General features: G+C 39.8%; 1 protein-coding gene and 1 gene segment (V, D, J or C); one reads left to right on the forward strand and one right to left on the reverse strand.

Moving 5' to 3' along the window:
- Positions 1 to 939: 939 nt before the first annotated feature.
- LOC134616466 (T cell receptor alpha variable 3-like) lies at positions 940 to 1,789 on the forward strand. The segment is given in 2 exon segments: positions 940 to 1,192; positions 1,286 to 1,789. Coding segments are annotated over 2 exon segments (444 nt in total).
- Positions 1,790 to 1,818: 29 nt separating this feature from the next.
- Positions 1,819 to 17,234, reverse strand: LOC134616221 (zinc finger protein ZFP2-like). The gene is made up of 6 exons (XM_063460948.2): positions 16,972 to 17,234; positions 14,177 to 15,071; positions 12,051 to 12,120; positions 10,773 to 10,803; positions 6,947 to 7,132; positions 1,819 to 4,698 (listed from the first exon to the last, which is right to left on the reverse strand). The coding sequence occupies exons 1-6, from the start codon at positions 17,141 to 17,143 to the stop codon at positions 3,890 to 3,892; spliced, it is 2,163 nt and encodes a 720-aa protein (XP_063317018.1). The 5' UTR covers positions 17,144 to 17,234; the 3' UTR covers positions 1,819 to 3,889.
- Positions 17,235 to 19,747: the final 2,513 nt, after the last annotated feature.

Consider the following 19,747-nt stretch of genomic DNA (forward strand, 5'->3'; position numbering starts at 1 on the left):
ATGAGACACAGCTGTGATGAAGAACTTTAGCAGCTACAATAATGTCACATGAGTCTTCTCCTGAGTCCTGTAATTAAAGTGTTCAGCTCAGGGGGAAGTCTGTCCTACAGCAGCAGAGGAGCAGAGCTGGAAGAAACACAGCAGTGGGAACGTTTCTGATTCAAACCAAACACTCATCTTTCTTTGTTTTGTTTGCTCACAGAATATTAAGAATATTTTAATAGATAATTTTATCTCTTGCAGTTGATTCATTCAGCAGATTACAACTAGAAAACATATTTTTACGGGAGGCCATGATTAACCTGAAGTTGCTTGTTGAGTATAAATGTGTGTGAAAGGGTGAACGAGGCGTGTTGTATGAAGCACTCTGAGTGCTCAAGTAAAGCAGAAAAGTGCTTTATAAGAACCAGTACGCTAAAGCTGATAAATGGAGCAAGGCTTGCTTTTCTTCATTTTACTGAAGCTCTTTATAAACCTTTTCCTTCTTAAGACTTTTTTCTTTTGTATGAAAAATGAAAATAAATTACTCGCTAATACACACGTCTTAATGCCAGACTTAATAATTAGCCTACTTTAAAAACATGCACATTACATTACATGACCTAAAAGGTGGTGGCAAAGACATATCCACGTTCTATCTGAACATATTAATACTCACAAAGATGAAAGTTTCCCAAGGCACAAGCATGTACATGAGCTATTTCCTCTTTTATTCCTGCTGAAACATTAGTTCACAACATTACTGGAGAAGATACGCCAAAGACAGGTTCATGGCGAGAGCGCTACTGTTGCTGAATGCATAACACAACAGAGATCATTTGTGATACATGTCTTCCTCTGATCAGATTTCAAAGCCAAAACATTTTAGAATAAATTTACTTACAATATTTATTAACTACACACTTATTTATTACCTTTATGTAACTAAATCATGTCCTGAACTAATTACTGTCTTTGACCAAAAGGCATAGGCACAGTTTTTAATGATATAAATGAATCCCAAAGTGTAACTGTGTAACTGAGAGCAGAAAGGAGGAGGAGAGATTCAGGGAGGAGCTGAGCTGTTACTGAACTATAGAAGAGAGAAAAACCTCCACATTCAACAGAGTTCAACACAAAACAAACTTTATGTTCCTCAACATGCTGTCATTACATCACTGTGTGTTTCCTCTGATTCTTCTCACTCTCACAGGTATGCTCACCTACACAGGAAACTATGTTCAATTCAAATGATTACTGTAAATTTTGTGTTACTGATTAAAAACTGATACTGCTTTTTCTTCAGTTATCAGATGTGAAGAACTCGCTCCAACCAAAGAAGAAGAATTTACTTTAGAAGGCAGCACTATTACTCTGTCCTATAAATACTCCAAAGCTGCTGTTGGAACTGTTTACTTCTTCTGGTATCGACAGTATCCTGGAAAACCACCAGAGTTCCTGATCTCTCATTTTGGAACAGGAGAGAAAATCTCAGACCCAGTTCCTGGAATCACTTTTAATGTGAGTGGAGACAAAACACTGATGACTCTTCAGATCTCCTCTGCTGCAGTGACAGACTCTGCTGTGTACTACTGTGCTCTGCAGCCCACAGTGACAGGAAACACCAAAACTCTGTACAAAAACCTTTGGAGCAAAGACAACAGAATACTCCACAACATCCACTAGAGGGAGCCACACACTGTTAAACCTCTGATTCTTGTGTCATTGGACTGATGACAAAGACAACAGAGAAATGAAGCAGTAAAGATCAGAGACAGAGACAGAGCTGCTGTGGAAGCACAAAACTATTTGATTGGCTGAGCTATTAAACTGGCCCCGCCCACTGAAGTTGAGCTCATCCAATGACATTATTTGTTGGTCATTGTGCTGCAGTGGAAGAACATTGTTCATGTGCTGTCTGTCTGGCTTTAATAACTCCAAAGACATGTTGCTGCACCTCTTTTTGCTTCTATCTCACATTATAGGTGAGTTTAAGAACAGGGATTAAAGTTTAGTTGAAGCTGCTGCATTAAGCAGATATACAGACTGCATTTCACTACTTTTCTTCTTTCTTTTTCCAGGACTAACAGCTGGAGACTCAATCACTCCTCAACAAACTGAAGTCACTAAAACAGAAGGAGAATCTGTCACACTCACATGTAACTATCAGACAAGTGATAGCTATATCGAGCTTCACTGGTACAGACATCATTCTGACCTTCAGGCTCCTCAGTTTATACTCAAGAAAGGAGCCAAAGGATACTCGGGTGAATATATTCCTGATAAACGTTACAAAACCCAAACATCAGATCGATCAACTAATCTGACCATAACAGCCCTAACCCTGGCAGACACAGCTCTCTACTATTGTGCTCTAGAAACACAGTGATACAAAGTGTAGAAGAGGCTGTACAAAAACCTGAACACAGATATCTGACTACTCTTCAAAGAGGAGGGAAGTGGTATTCAAAGCACAGCTTCATATCAGATGGATTCTGCTAATTCCTGTTTTCTCAGAGTCACTGTGGTTACAGCTGCTAATGAAACACTGTGGGAGGATTCACATGAGCAGCAAATCCACATCAACCACAAACCAACCGTGGGCTCAGCCTGCAGCTGGCAGCACATTTAATCTTTATTTATATTGTACATTTAAATTTGTACATATAAATAAAACATTTCAAGAAGTTGAACTATAGTAAAGCATAAAAGCAACACAATAATTTAGATACTTTCAAATTAAGTGTTTCATGTTTTGAATTGAAACATTAATCTGAGTCAGCGGAGGACAATCATGATGTACTTTAGAGTGCTACTGTAAATGTGCTATATGCACTATTGTAAAGATGTAGGTTCAGTATGACATGTTTACATTGATCAGAGTACCATCATATCAAACTTTAACCTGCAGCAGGTCAGCTGGGAGATTAAAGCATATCTTTATGCCCAACTCTTGATCGTGGTTCAAGAGTTGGGAGTTCGCCTTGTAATCGGAAGGTTACCGGTTCGAGCCCCGGCTCGGACAGTCTCGGTCGTTGTGTCCCTGGGTAAGACACTTCACCCCTTGCCTACTGGTGGTGGTCAGAGGGCCCGGTGGCGCCAGTGTCCGGCAGCCTCGCCTCTGTCAGTGCGCCCCAGGGTGGCTGTGGCTACAACGTAGCTTGCCATCACCAGTGTGTGAATGTGTGTGTGAATGGGTGAATGACTGGATATGTAAAGCGCTTTGGGGTCCTTAGGGACTAGTAAAGCGCTATATAAATACAGGCCATTTACCATTATTTACATTTTTGAACTGAACTCTCCTCTGTGACTGCTTTCACTTATGATCAGTCACAGCTCTCTGCAGCCTTCATCAGTGTCAATCTGTCATTTCTATATTAGAACTTTACAAAGACTTAATGGTTAGAATGAATACATGACATCACAAAAACAACAGGCACTGATCACTGTATCGATTACTAACACTAATGATGCTCTGAGAAAAAGCCTTTAACTCATCAGCTTGAAAAAAAAAAAAAAAAGAAAACGCTGACATCATTCATCATTAAAAAGACATTTTCTTTCTTTCTTTCTTCTTTCTTTTTTTTTATACGGAGTCTTTTACAACAACATGCTGGACATCTTTATTCTGCTTTTGTTACATATGAGGGTTGGAAAAAAATGTTCATAACAAATATGAATTGTCTCCAGTTGGCAATGAGAAAATTTTAATATTCATTATGTTTTTCATTTGGAGTTTTTTTTTTATCCTCATGATGGCAGTGAAGTGTGACACAGATGGAACAAAACTCACATGATCACAGTTGGAGTGCACTCTAATAAACCTTGAATAACAATAACACAAACCATGAATCCCTTTTTTTCTTAGTTTGGAGTCGCACGTAATGTCTTCTCTAGAAAAATTTCAAGACTATGGCATCTCATCTGTGTGAGTTTTCATGTGGCGCAACAAAATACTATTACGTGTGAACATTTTCCCACATCTTTTACAATGAAAGGGTTTCTCACCTGTGTGCGTTCTTAAGTGCACTGACAAATGCGTACTACATGTGAACTTTTTCCCACAGGTTTGACAAGGATACGGCTTCTCACCTGTGTGGATTCTCATGTGGACCAGCAGATGACTGTTCTGACTGAAGGTTTTTCCACATGTCTGGCAAGAATGTAACTTCTCTTTCGTGTGGATTCTCATGTGGCGCAACAAATTGCTCCTATGAGCAAAACTTCTCTGACATATTTTACAAGAATGCGGCTTCTCACCAGTGTGGATTCTGTGATGCTCTTTTTTTTGGGACCTTTTCTTAAAGCTTTTTCCACAAACATCACATTTTAAAGACTTTTTACCTGTTTCAGTTTTACATTGACTCCCTGACATGGGACAGTCTTCGGCATTGTTATTGGCTCTTCTGTTCGTACTTCCAGTTGATCCTGGATCTACTTTCTTGCTTCCTTCCTGATCCTGGGTGTAAGTTTCAGGACAGCTGTGAGGGAGTGGCCTCTCTCTGTCTGGTTCACTGTGGTCTCCTTCCTCAGCAGCAGTCACCATAAATGTATTAGTCTCCTTCTTCAGTCCCAGCTGCTCTCCATCCTGACTGCTGCACAGTTCCTCCTTTTCCTCTTTAATCTGTGGAGGTTCTGGTTCCTCCTGGTCCACACTGGGCTGGAGTGCCTGATTAGTGAGATCCTCCTCTTCCTTAAAAATGTGTTGCTGTTGGAGGTCTGCAAGGATGAAAGGAGAAAAGAAAAACGCATATTAAAATATTGATTGTAATAAGGCTCCACAGTGTGAGTCAGTAAAAAAATCCATAAAAAAATTGTCCTGCTGATGATCGCTGCTGTCAGCAGTTAAAAATATTGGAGAATGAGTGTTGATGTTGGAATCCTCACAGTCAGTTATGAAGTGAGAAAGTCGCATCAAGATTATTAGAATGAGAAAGGCCACAGCTGAGAATACACACCCTACTCCACAATTAAGAACAGAAAAGAATGCCTTTTATTGTCATAATACAGATGTACAATGAACAGTGTGTATTAAAAAATAGCAATTATACAAATATCGGAAAAAAGTAGTGTTATATATTTACAGTGCGGGCTATTGCACATAAATTAAATATCGCACAGTGGTGATGTTAGTTGAGTTGTAGTCTGTGTATAGAAGTCCTTGAATTGGGGGGTGGAACTGTGTGGTCAGTGCTTGTGTGAGTTCAGGCTGGTTATGCCTCTTTGAAAGAAACAGTTTTTTTTAGTCGGTCGGTCTTTGTGCTGATGCACCTGTAGTGCTGCCCTGAGGGAAGCAGGCTGAAGAGGTCAAAGCCAGGGTGGGAGCTGTCCTTGATGATGTTTGCTGCTCTGCTGAGGCAGCAGGAGGAATAAATGTCCATCAGGGAGGTGAGAGGGCAGTCGATGATCTTCTGTGCTGCCTTAACTACACTCTGAAGCCTCGCTCTGTCCGCCTTAGTACAGCTGCCGAACCATACTGTGATGCAGTATCTCAGCAGGCTCTCAATGGACGAGCGGTAGAAGCTCAGCAGCAGGTTGGAGTCCAGTTTGTACTTCCTGAGGACCCTCAGGAAGTGTAGTCGCTGTTGGGTCTTCTTGATGACCATTGTAATGTTGTCTGTCCAGGAAATGTCAGTGGAGATGACGACGCAGAGAAACCAGAAGGTGTGGACTCTCTCCACACAGTCTGCATTGATGTAAAGGGGGGCTAAGTCAGTGCTGTGGCTCCTGAAGTCGACAATGACCTCTTTGCTTTTCTTGGTGTTCAGTGCCAGGTTGTTCTCTGAACACCATGCTGCCAACTTCAGGACTTCTTCTCTGTGGAAGAAGGGATGGCTACCTGATCTAGTGAGAGGTTGAAGATTCTTGTGGAGATGAGGGTGAGCTGGTGGGCACACGCTCTTAGCACCTTGCCAGGTACTCCGTCTGGATCAGCAGCCTTCCTGGGGTTCACTGCTTGGAACACCTGTCTGACATCGTGCTCTGGTACAGTGAGTGGAGCAGTGCAGGAACCAGGTGAAGGTCAGGATGAGGATGGGAGCAGGGCTGAAGCAGCTGAGTGCTGCTGTTGTGGTGTTTCGGAGCAGGTGAAGAAGCAATTTATCTCCTCTGCCAGCGGTACACTCAGGCTCATCAACAGAGGAACATCAGCAGAAGTATAGCAGTAAGAGAGGGAAGTTAAAATGCAAGATACAGCTGAAAAGCTGCAGGCAATAAATAATATATATGTTCAATGACTGAATAATCAACATGAAATGTGTGGATGTTAAATGGAAAGCTTGTGGTGACTGTTTTGCATTAGCGTCCTTCAGCATGTACTCTAAAATAAAAGCACTGTTACATTAACATTCAGGGCTAAAATTTTACAGACTGCTCTCTTGACTGATCTCTACATTAGCAGGAAGAGTACGCTTAGAATCAGAATCACAGTTTTACTTGATGCAAGTACAACTGTGCTTATATAAAGGAAATTTTTAAATGCTGCAGTAAAATGGGAAAAAGTAATAATTATAATTTTAGTAAGATCTAATACAATAAAAGATCAGAGGAGAAATTCTGTGTCCATTACAAATCTTAACAGATCCCTCCTGAAGGACAGATCGAGTACCCTGGCACTGACCTTCCTGTGAAGACTGAGGAGACACCAGCTCAGCAGGTGGTGGTGATCAGCTGACAGCTGTTGCTCTCTACACCCAGCTGACAACAACACACCATTACAAAATCAGCTGAGAGCTTTAACTACAAATCAAGCTCGCATTAGCCGGGCTGTCTGTGTGTTAGCTGACTCACCAAAACTTTAAACTCCAATCAGAGATAACGGGTATCACAGGGCTGGTTATCAACTATCACCGTCTGCCCACTGAGGTTTCCTGAGCCTCTGCTCGGTGTGGGGTCCCTGTGCTCACCCTGACAGCAGCTGCAGCTACAGGACAAACTCCTCGTTTAAAACGGCGAGAGTGAGACTTACCTGCTGTGTGCAGCTTGATTTGGGGTTTCCAGGTGATATCCAGCAGTCTGCGCTGACGGTCGATCTCTTCCTCGTACTGGACGATCGTTTTTTCAAACTCCAAGAATATTTGTTCAGCAGCAGCAGTTAGTCGCTCGTTGATAAACTCTCTCAGAGACTGAACTGAAGGCATTGTTACTGCCACAGCTCACACACTCAGCTCACACTCGCCGCTGAATCAACACAGGAGGAAAGCTACTTCCGCCTTTCCTTTGTTTACTTCCGCCTGGTGTCACACGGTCAAGCTCCGGCAGACAAGGGCTTCCGTTCCACTTCGTTTACGTAACATCTCCGTTTCTAGTAGGAGGGAATATTAGTTACACATTCCTGAAAAATAAAAGGGCTGTATCCCAATTCAGGGTCTGCAGCCTTAAAGGCCGCATTTTAAGGCCGATTACGTCACAGCGACGTAATCACAAGTTACACACTATGAAAGGCAGCAACAAGTTTAATATTCAGAAACCTAAAGTATGTATCAGCAGCAGAATGGAGCTAAAAATAAATGTTTGTTTCAGTTCTATGAAGCTTTGAGTATTTTGGATTAGTAGCACTGCTGTGTTTGTTGCATCATATTGCTGTAATTGTTTATATGCTTTATATATTCTGAGGTAAGTTGATCTATAGTGTTACATCATATTCTATAAGGATGTTATGTGTTTGTATACTTTCTGCCCAGTTTGACCCATTTAGCAGAAGTCAGCCTGTTTAAGGCTCTGATATCTATTCTGTATGACTTAAAGCAGTTATGACATGGTCTGATTTTCTCACCCAATAAAGGAATATTTCATATATCAGTCTACTCTTCATTCTATCAGAAACAGTTTTCACAGCTCGTACATTTTATTTTTACACATATATGTAAGCATTGAGCCAAATGTAATAATGCCAACATATTAAACGAACAATATTTGCCTCTTATATATAATACATCTGTATATACACTGTCAAAGATACTTGTCTTTGAGTGAAGATTTAAGGTGATAGGAAATAGAAATAACTGCAACTTGAATCTTTACTGAAGCTCAGTATTTGACACAGAGTTCACTCACATGTGCTGTAACAGTGTACCTGCACATGTGATGTGACAATAAAAGTGATTTGATTTGAGAGTTCAAACTCACTGCTGCAATAACTAATAATGATTAATATAATAACTATAATATTGGCCATATCATATTTACACTGACTTTCGTCTCATGAACAACATTAGCTAATTGTTATTTACTAGCTAATCTTAAATGACTGTTCAGTACAGAAATGAAGGCCAACAATCATGTTTTACAGTCCTGTGGTCTCAGCCTCAGATACTCAACTAATCACACAAAGCTCATGTAGAAACAAACGAACAAAATATGTTCTCCTTCATTTCTGTCAACCACACGTTTCCAGCTATCATGGTTGCTAGGCAACCTGGGCAGCGCGGCGGAGGCTAGACCGTCCCATTTCACAAGCCTCGCACTTCCGGCCTTAGCGGTCTTTGAGTACGCGGCCCTTGAGCACCGTTGAGGCTGCGTACTTTAAGGCTGCAGACCCTGAATTGGGATACAGCCAAGGTTTCAGTAACATCATAAGTGGATTTTTCCCACCTTGATGCTAAAATCTGATTCCCAGTTTGAATCCAGTGGCTACAGAGACTGTTTGGTATCACAGGCTGTGGATCTCTGTGGTGAACAGGGTTTGGAATATAAATGAGAATAAGATGCTCTCTGCTGAGTAAGCTGTACCTGTGCAGGCTGCCTCCTCTTACATCCCACCATCAAACATCACATCTCACACTTTATGGAGCACGTGGCCAAAAGGACTAACACCCCAGCTCACCTCCGAACACCACTCCAGAAAATGGTTGGACACTCGGTAACTGTGGCATCAGTTACTGGTTTCTCATTGCTCTTAGTGACTCTCTCACTAAGAGCAATGCATCCCCTTCCATTCCCTTGCCAGGTGCAAAGAGCAGCTGCGTGGCGCAGCATCACGGTGGTCTCTGGTTCAAATGCCATCTCATTCAGGCTTTCTCTGTGCTTGTTGGGGTTATTATTGTATGGTTGTTACCTTACAACATTAAGCTTCTTGAAGCAACTCCTGCTCTGATTAGTGCTATATGAATAAAATTGAACTGAGTTGATTTAATTGATGATTTTAAATTGGTTTAGCTGAGGAGAAAGGATCCAGAAAACTGTTTGACATGCTTTTCATTGGTATATATTTTTTTAAAAAGATACATAAAACATATCTGTTAATATGAGTATAACATCTATGTATGTTTTAATGGAACCTTTACCTGGAAACCAACTGTGTGGTGTTCATGTGCCTGAATATGGGACTAATTTATTTGTACATGTATGTTTTTAATTTTCAGTGGAATATCTAATAAAGTAAGGAAAAGGCAAACATGTTAATCCATTCAGGCATCATGCTGCATGTATAGAGTAGAGAGGTTCCTTCACTGGTCCTGCTGCTCATTCTGTACAGGCAGCTGAAGGAGTTTAGGTCAGGAAACCGATTTTTTGACACAGACAAACATGGAGACAGAACACAGACACGGTCCAGTCAGAATCTCTGTGAGGATGCAGCTGGAGCTTTTTGATTCTTCACAGAGTAGATTCTCCAGAGGGGGAGATGAGGAGGAGCTACACCAGTGAATATGAAAGGCTTCATTTAGGAGCTGAAGAGCTGCTGTGTTCTCTCTATTGTTCATTCAGTCCAAGAGAAAATCATGTTCCTGCTTTTCATTTGGATGATGATAGTCTCCTTTCAGACTGGTGAGTCATCAAAAGATGGAGTGAGATGTAAAAGGAGATGATAGACATGAAAATATTTGGATGTTGTTTGAATTGATTCACTTTTTATAAACTAAACTAAGTTTAAAGATACAGAAACATGATGGTGAAATATGTCTTTGTTGTTTTCAGGATCCTCTGAGGATTTACTGACACCATCTAAAGATGTAGTGATGAGTTTGGAAGGAGACACTGTGACTCTCTCCTGCAAATATTCAGGCTCTGTCCTGAACCTCTACTGGTACCATCAGAAGTCTGGTTCACGTCCACAGCTTCTCATGGCAGATTATTCAGAGCAAACAGAAAAGCTGAAGCTTAGAAAAGATCAAGACAAAAGCGAGTTTTATCTGGAGATCTCCTCTGCTGCAGTGACAGACTCTGCTGTGTACTACTGTGCTCTGCAGCCCACAGTGACAGGAAACACCAAAACTCTGTACAAAAACCTTTGTAGAGACAGAGCTGCTGTGGAAGCACAAAATGATTTGATTGGCTCAGCTATTAAACTGGCCCCACCCACTGAAGCTGAGCAATGACATTATTTGTTGGTCATTGTGCTGCAGTGGAAGAACATTGTTCATGTGCTGTCTGTCTGGCTTTAATAACTCCAAAGACATGTTGCTGCACCTCTTTTTGCTTCTATCTCACATTATAGGTGAGTTTAAGAACAGGGATTAAAGTTTAGTTGAAGCTGCTGCATTAAGCAGATATACAGACTGCATTTCACTACTTTTCTTCTTTCTTTTTCCAGGACTAACAGCTGGAGACTCAATCACTCCTCAACAAACTGAAGTCACTGAAACAGAAGGACGACGTATCACACTCACATGTAACTATCAGACAGATGCAAGTGATGCTTGGCTTTATTGGTACAGACATCATTCTGACCTTCAGGCTCCTCAGTTTATACTCTGGAAAAAAGGAAAAGGATCTGCAGCTCAATATATCCCTAATAGAAGATATAAATCAGAAACATCTTCTACATCAACTAATCTGACCATAACAGCCCTAACCCTGGCAGACACAGCTCTCTACTACTGTGCTCTAGAAACACAGTGATACAAAGTGTAGAAGAGGCTGTACAAAAAGCTGAACACAGATATCTGACTACTCTTCAAAGAGGAGGGAAGTGGTATTCAAAGCACAGCTTCATATCAGATGGATTCTGCTAATTCCTGTTTTATCAGAGTCACTGTGGTTACAGCTGCTAATGAAACACTGTGGGAGGATTCACATGAGCAGCAAATCCACATCAACCACAAACCAACACTTTATATCAGCATCAACATTCAGGAGGAAACATCGTCGCTGTCAGTGGTCCTGAAATGGAAAGCATCTGAAATTTAAATGTCGTGAAGGTAAGGGGTTTTTGTGTCTCTGGGCCCAGGAAACTCTGACAAAAGACATTCTTCATCTCCAGAATTTCACTTCCTGATTTAAGTTAACAATTCAGTATTAATTCTGACACACTGTAGCTTCTGATTCTGTGAAGTGTCTTCATCTTCAGCTCTGCATCTTTGATTTATAAATTATGAAACAGACAAATAAAACTTTAGAATTCGCTTTTTATAAGAGCATGGTGAAAATCTACAACTTCCTAGTTTCACTTCTAAATCCTGAACAATCAAAATTAGTTGAACACAAAACAGAAGAACAAAAAGTGAAACATGCTTTCCACAAATAAAAGACTCGTGTTGTCAGTGAGCACTACAGGATTTCTCAGCTTCAATATCTCAGGTCACAATCCAAATATCTGAGGTAGAGTAAAAACAAGGAAAAAAATCCTACACAGATCAGAATATGACAGAATACAATGGAAACATTTCATACATCCAATTTTCCAACCAAGTTCAAATACACACACAAACTTAACTGATGGCGGTAAAAGAGAAAACAAAGCCAGTCTAACTCTGGAGGGAAAGAAGCTGCTTTAAAAACTAAGAGTTGCCGAGCAACGTCTCCACTTGTACCTTTTTATATTTACATTGTTGTGACAGAAAACTGCAGCAAACTCACAGAACTTAGAAACAACAGGAAACACTTCGGTTCATATTACACACATTTTTCTTCCAGAGTCTGTGAGTGCTGGAAAACACAGATTTTATAATAAAACAGAACAAATGTACTTCTTTCTATGGTCAGCTTTAACAAGATTTTATATCATAAAGCACCAACTGTAATTCAGTGGCAGACCGTACATCCAACGAACAAACAAACGTAACACAATTCAAACAGAAAATGAAATCTGACCTTGTGTGAGATTCATCATGTTTCACTGGAGAATTACAAACCGTCATCATGAGAGCGCCACAGTGTGGCACAGAGGGAGGCGACACTGAGTCGTCTAAAGTTGCGTCTTTGCTGCACATGAGAGAAAATAAAAGTAATAACATATAAAATTGTCACATTATGTTGATTAGTAGCTTGTAGGGCAGTGAAATTATCAGATTTCAGCCTTGAATTTGATTTTGATTTCCTTCTATGAAATGATGATCATGGAACAATACTGAAACTGTGCTCGACAAACAGAACACAAAAGCACATCAAGCACTTCCTGAATCACAGCTGTTCTCTGAAGGTTTCCTGAACTAGTCTGCACGAGTAACACTGTGTTAAAAGACACATATAACAAAACTGAGCTGTCCTGTACAGCAGAGGGGGAGGAGCTTGTCATTCAGCATCACACTCTGTTGTTTTGAAATACTTTGAATTTAATGGAAGAGACGTAATGAAGATGAAATCACGTGTGAAGAGTGCTTCAACCACCTGAAAACAATCCACAAACTGCAACACGACCGACGCACAACGGCTAAGAAAAAGAAAGAAATGGTTACTAACGTGAATTATCCGACACTGACTCAGCATCCACAGAAGCGAGTCGGTACAGCGCATCAGCGTTTCTACCCAACTCACCAACGCAACCAGCAAAGATACATGTCCACAACAAAGGTTTCAGCACACAGACTCACTCACTCAGTTCTTTTCCTGAAGAGGAGAAACCTGCACTGCATGCAAAAGCATGCAGGGAAACGTAGAGGGAGGTCAGAGCTGTCGAATACGTTACTGAGAGTTTCATCTACATCCATCATGCAGGAACAGTGAATGCAGGGAAAGACTTTATATTTAGTTTTAAGTGGCTGCACTTACATCAGGCTTACACCATATCGGTCTGGAAAAGTGTTTTAATTAATTCGTTAATATATATATATTTTTTGGAATGTGGGTGAATAATTTAGGAATGTTGCATTACATGGATGTGAAAGCAGTGTTATGTTTACATGCAGTAAAAGCCTTTTGTCACAAAAATACATGAATAATCACAACAATTAATCATGATCATAATATTGATCAAAAAATCAGGAGAATTATTTTTGCCAGAATCGTGCGGTCCTACTAGTTTGGTAGAAATCGACTCACCAGTGCAAAAATCTCCACAACAAACAGTTTTGATCCTTTCGTTAGTCATATGTTCATACTCACAGCACCGTGGCTGTTCTCCTCACTGCAAAAACAATACAGTTTTAACTCAGCTGCATCTTAGTTGCCTACACTAGCCAAATGCTTTTTAATGGCCAACAGGCATTTCATGTTTGTTTTATTGTTTGTTTGAGATCTGCTGCTGAGAATGATTCATTTTCATTTTCAGATTTAGATGTTTGTTCGATCACGGCTGCAGACACACAGGATAATACACCCAATCTTTGTTTTCATCACGAAGAGGAGTGAGTGTGTGTTAAAGTGGGAAACACATTAGTTGAAATCTTACACTTTTTCTTCACCTACCGCTTCTGCTTTTACACACATATATATAAAAAACATAAATAACTGTAAAGTTAAAAATCAGACAAATGTTAGTTCCTAATACTGTTTTACCTTCATATGTTCACAGAATGAGATCATTCGTCATCTGAACTAAAGACATGTTAAGTGCCAGTATGGATATGGTACTCTACTTCCCGCCTCCCATTTTCCCATTTCTGAAACAGACGTGAGCATCTACAGTGTTCATACTAAGTGCTATCGTCTACAGGCTGCTGTTGAATAGCAGAATATCAGAAGACTACAAGTAAGCTATTAGGTTAGCGCCTACTAGAGTGCCGGTTCACATCACTACATCTTAATATACATAAATCCGCATCATCACCGGTGAGAGCTGAGAACACACAGAAAAACTGACATTTAAATTCTGATGTTATTTTGTTTACCAGATTTCATTATTTCATCACATTTATGGAACATATATGACCTTTTGAGATGAGTCATGATCTTAATTTCAGACTTTTAAAGACTTTTTATTGAGCAGCAGGAAGTGTGTAAAGCCGGCTCTGTGAAAGCTTTACTGTTAACAAGTTTGATAATTTTATCAAGCTCGGCTTCATAAATACACTGTTCCCTGCTAAATATTCAGAACTAAAACTTTTTCCCTGCGTGAGTTTTCATGTGGACTACCAAACCACCTCTTTGGGTAAAACTTTTCCCACATACTTTGCAAGTGTATGGCTTCTCACCGGTGTGAATTCTCACATGCACCAATAAAGTACATTTTTTAGTGAAACTTTTCCCACATGTTTTGCAAGAATACGGCTTCTCTCCTGAGTGGATTCTCATGTGGACCAACAAACTGCCCCTTTGAGTGAACGTTTTCCCGCACGTTGTGCAAGAAAATGGATTTTCACCCGTGTGCACCGCCTTGTGCTTTTTAAGTGCTAATAAGTAACAAAATCTTTCACCACAGGTGTTACAGGTATACGGTTTCTCACCCGAGTGGGTCCTCATGTGAACCAACAGACTACCGCCTTGAGTAAAACTTTTCCCACACGTTTCACAAAGATAGGGCTTCTCGCCTGTGTGGATTCTGTGATGTTCATGTATTTTGTATTTATTCTTAAACAATTTTCCACAAACATTGCATGTTACCGACTTTTTACCTATGTCAGTGTTACACTGACCCTCTGATGTGGGAGAGTCTTCTGCATCGGTACTGTGACTTCTGTTTGCACTATGTGCTGATCCTAAATCTACATAGTTGCTTCCTCCCTGATCTTGACCCTCAGCTATCAGGAAGCTGTGAGAGAGGAGCTGCTCCCTGTCTGGTCCTGGTTCACCGTGGGCTCTTTCCTCATAAGCAGCAGTCACCATAAAGGTATCAATGTCCTCCTTCAGTGCAAGCTGCTGTCCCTCCTGACTGCTGTAGAAATCCTCCTGTTCATGCTTGATCTGGAGAGGCTCTGGTTCTCCGCGGTTCTCCTCATTACAGAGCTGCTGGTTAATGAGAAATTCCTCCTCCTTATAGACATGCTGCTGCTGGAGGCCTAGAACGAAGCCAACATAAAGAAAACTAATGTGATGAAAGAAAAACTCCTCTGAGCAAAAATATCATTAAAATAAACACACACAATGTTTCCGCTTCTTCTAAAAGTCTGGTCTGATGTGTAAAAAAAAGCTAAAAATCACGTCTGGAAAAAGGTTTGTTTGTTTTTTTTGTGGGGATAAACTGTTTATTTTACAGCATTACCCCAATAAACCCACACACAGGGTTAAAAAGGTAGTAAAGAGCTTCATAAAATTGCATTTATAATATATTAAAACTCAAAGAAACCTAAAGAACCCAACTCACTAATATAACTATATGCCCAGGCACATAAGGAGAAAGCCCTTTATATTCTTATTTCTTGGTGTCAGTGAAAATCCAGGCAGCGTGTTCTGAATCAGCTGAAAAGACAGTTAAAAAAGTTGAAAAAATAAAAGTATGGACGACCTTGTGTGAGTCATCAGCAGTTCTTGTTTTTTTTGTTGTTGTTTTTTTTGCTTCTGTGTGTTTTTAGCTTTGAAGCAGAGCTCTACTTTGAAAAAAAATCTCCCCGGTGACGACCTGACATTAAATATAAAGCGCTTTGAGGCAATTGTTGCTGTGATTTGGTGCTATATAAATAAAACCGAAGTGAATTGAAGTGCTATTGCAGATCAATATTATATTTCCATCATCTGTTCATGTGTTTTACTTTATCATTTCTCATTCACTCTGAGAGTTACTGAGAGCACCAGGGGGATAAGTGGATGCTGCCGAGAGTGACGTCAGGCTCAAAAAGCAGCACCACTGCTCTCATTTTCTCCTCTCAGTGTGCACACAGACACGCATGATAGTGGGTAACCATGGTAACGGTTCTCAGGTTATTATTTCCATGCAAAAGAAAGAACACAAGTACCGATGTAGTCTAACCGAGTAACTAATATACTGTGCATGTATATAGTGCATATTACTTTACAAAGTCAGTGTGCATTCTGTGCCAATAATGTGACTTTAGAAGAAAAAAATAAGCCCTTCATTTGAAAAAAATGTACATTTTGTTATGCTAATCAAAGATCAGCATGTCTGTGTATTCCACAAGTGTCCAGAGGTTAATGTACTACATTATGTTTCGCGTACAATGTGTATTTCTGAAATCTGGGGGACATGACCACACAGAAGTCAATGTGAAAACGTAAAAAATCAAAAATAGGCAAATACAGACAAAAACAACATGTAAAAGGAAAGTGATTAAAAAATGATTCACCTCTGTCAGTGTGCCCCAGGGCAGCTGTGGCTACAATGTAGCTTGCCATTGCCAGTGTGTGAATGTGTGTGTGAATGGGTGAATGACTGAATGTAGTGTAAAGCGCTTTGGGGTCCTTAGGGACTGAGTAAAGCGCTATACAAATGCAGGCCATTTACCATTTACCATTCAAAATAAAATACATAAGATGTGTGTGAAACAGAAGAGGAAGTGATGCAGCTGTGAAGACACATTTCACTGGATGGAAAAGAACCCGGTAATAAAAAGCAACAGATGTGTTGGATGCACATCTGCAGCTGCATGAAATATTGGCCTGCAGTCGGCAGCGGACTTGACGACTGTTCAGCTCTTATGGTAGGAAATACTGTCTAAATATTTTCCCTTTATGCAATGTTTTTAAATAATTAGCTGACTCAATGAAAAAATAATCTGATGCTAAGTAGCCAATGATCAGGTTAGAAAATTAGAGACATGCTGACTGCATCATTTTTACAACCAGGACAAGAAGAGAGAGCAGAGGTGATGGCGAGTGCGCAGGGTGAAGAAGAGGTGAACATTCCAAAACAATAATATGATAATATAAAACATAGCAAATAACTTTGAAATGAGTGAGACTCGTTCATGTGTGAGTTCATCCATCCATCAGAGTGAGACTCGCCTGCTGTGTGCAGCTTTATTTCGGGTTTCCAGGTGATATCCAGCAGTCTGCGCTGACGGTCGATCACTTCCTCGTACTGGACGATCGTTTTTTCAAACTCTGAGAAGATTTCTTCAGCAGCAGCAGTTAGTCGCTCGTTGATAAACTCTCTCAGACTCCGAACTGAAGACATGGTTGCTCAAACAGCTCAAAGATCCAGCTGAGAGACGACAACAATACGACCGTCTTCCTGCTCTGTCACACAGGAGAAAAGCTAACGGAACTTCCGCTCTTTCCTGTTTACTTCCGCCTGGTGTCACACAGTAAAGTTCCGACAGAGAAGGACAGGTTTCGTTCCCAAACCAGGTCATATATTTATTTTTACCGCATTTCACAAAAACAAAACAATATTTTAACCATAATAAGTTGAATTTCAACTTAAAAAATTCTCCGTTTAAACTGAAAACTGATTGTTAGTTTGAGTTCTTCTCATTTTTATAAGAGAAATAGTTTATTGGTTGGTCGACTCACTTTGTGTTCAGCTGCTCCATAAAAATAACAGATTTTCCTTTTATTGTTTTGTTTTAATTTTTTCCCCCGTAAATTTATTTAACTGTGTGCTGGCTTAGTGAAGCACTTTAGTTCAAGTGCTTAAACTAAAGTAAGCGACTGGACTTCTATAAATTTCTTGAAGACGTTTCACTTCCTGTTATCAGGAGGATGCATCAGTTACAAAACCAAATGGCTGCTGTAAAACAGAAAATTTTAGACACCTAAACATATTATAATTATTATTATTATTATTATTATTATTATTAATAATAATAATAATAATAATAATAAATTCTATTTCAAAGCGCCTTTGTAGACACCCAAGGACACTTAATGATAGAATAAAACACATAATAGAACATTGGCAGTGAAGAAAAATAAGAAAACAAAAGCACAAGATAAAAGAAACAGTTTCACAGTGAATATGCAGATTTGAATAGATGGGTAGTAGTAGGAGGGATTTAAACCGGGGGAGAGAATCAAGGTTTCTTATATCTGGGGGTAGAGAGTTCCACAGCCTGGGAGCAGAGCAGCTGAAAGCGATGCCTGCCATGATGCTGAGGCGGAAAGAAGGCACAGCAAGCTGGATAGAAGAAGAGGATCGAAGAGATAGTGCGTAACAGGTCAGCGAGGTAGGCAGGAGCGAGGTTATGAAGGGCCTTGTAGGTGAGCAGAAGAAGTTTGTACACTATCCGGAATTTCACAGGGAGCCAGTGAAGTTCCTGGAGAACAGGGGTGGTGTTCTGGTAGGAGGGGGTTCTTGTAATAATTCAGCTGAGTTTTGAACCAGTTGAAGTTGATGGAGATATTTTTGGGGGAGACCATGCAAGAGAGGATTACACTAGTCAATACGGGAGTTAACGAGACTGTGGACATGAATGGACATAAAACAGTAATTACTCATAGATCCTTGTATGTTGACTACTTTCACTATTTAGAAGCATTAAATATGTATATATCTATTTTAACATCCAATTTCTTAAACTCCAGCAGCTAAAACTGAATCCCCCCTTTCTAAACTAAAATTATGGCAGAGTTAAAAGTTAGAAAATTATAATCTTTTATGGTGTTTTTTCCCCTGCATCCATGCTTGTTCTCTCTGGGTAATAAAAAACTATTAACCTGAAGAGAACAGCTGAGTCTCTGTCAGACAGCTGTATTATATCACAAAACATATTCTAAAAAGGTTTGGGTGTAAAATTAAATCAAAATTGAATGCACTGATTTGCAAAACCTATAAACTGATATGTTATTTACAATATAAAATGTGTCAAATGTTTAGAGTGAGAAAATGTACCATTAAGAAAAATATCAGCTCATTTAGAATGTAAGATAAGACTTTACAAATAAAATACAAACAAATACAAAATAAGTAAGATACACTATATACGACGGTAGCATACACACAGTGGTGGTTTTTGATATGGGCGACATGGGCCATTGCCCAGGGCGGCATCATGGCATCAGCAAAAAAGTTGCTCGCACCAACGCTGCCCCGACATCATGCCAGTGCCTTTTGGAGATGTCATAGGCACCGATCGGTTTTCTATTGCCCATTTGCGAGGAGTAAGGGCACCCTCCATTTACGAGGTGTGCCTGCTGCTTGCTGCAGAGGTGGGTCGAGTATCCAAAAATTGTACTCAAGTAAGAGTAGCATTACTTTAAAATAGTATTACTCAAGTAAAAGTGAAAAGTAGTCGTCAAAAAAGTTACTCAGGTAAGAGTAAAAAAGTACTTGGTGAAAAGACTACTCAAGTAGCGAGTAACTGTTTGAAATGTGAAATTTATTTTTTTAATAAATGCTATCAGACAAACAAACTAAATAAATAAATATACAAATTTTAGTATTTTCAACAGGAATATATGTAAAAAGATCAACAAAATAAGGCACAACAATTCTAATTTCCAGATTTCAGTTTTTCACAACATAAAGCTTTTTTCACCAATACCTACAGTAAATAATATAAATATATAAACAGTGCAAACAATTTCCAGTGACAAGATATGCTGTAAACTTTATATTCATTTTTGCTCCAAATGGCACAACAGCCTCAGAGAAAACATTAGAACGAGGCATCTTCAACATATGTACATACAAGGCAGCTCAGTTTACCATAAATTGTATAAGTGTGCATTTATTTCTGCGTATTTAGCAAAAATGTGCCATTTCTTCACTCAGTGAAGTGATGGTTAAGCTTCAGCAGCAGTTTGCTCTCAAGGTTCTTTCTGTGAAGCTGTAACTGTT

Source organism: Pelmatolapia mariae, linkage group LG18 (assembly GCF_036321145.2).
Source record: "Pelmatolapia mariae isolate MD_Pm_ZW linkage group LG18, Pm_UMD_F_2, whole genome shotgun sequence".
Classification (NCBI taxonomy): Eukaryota; Metazoa; Chordata; class Actinopteri; order Cichliformes; family Cichlidae; genus Pelmatolapia; species Pelmatolapia mariae.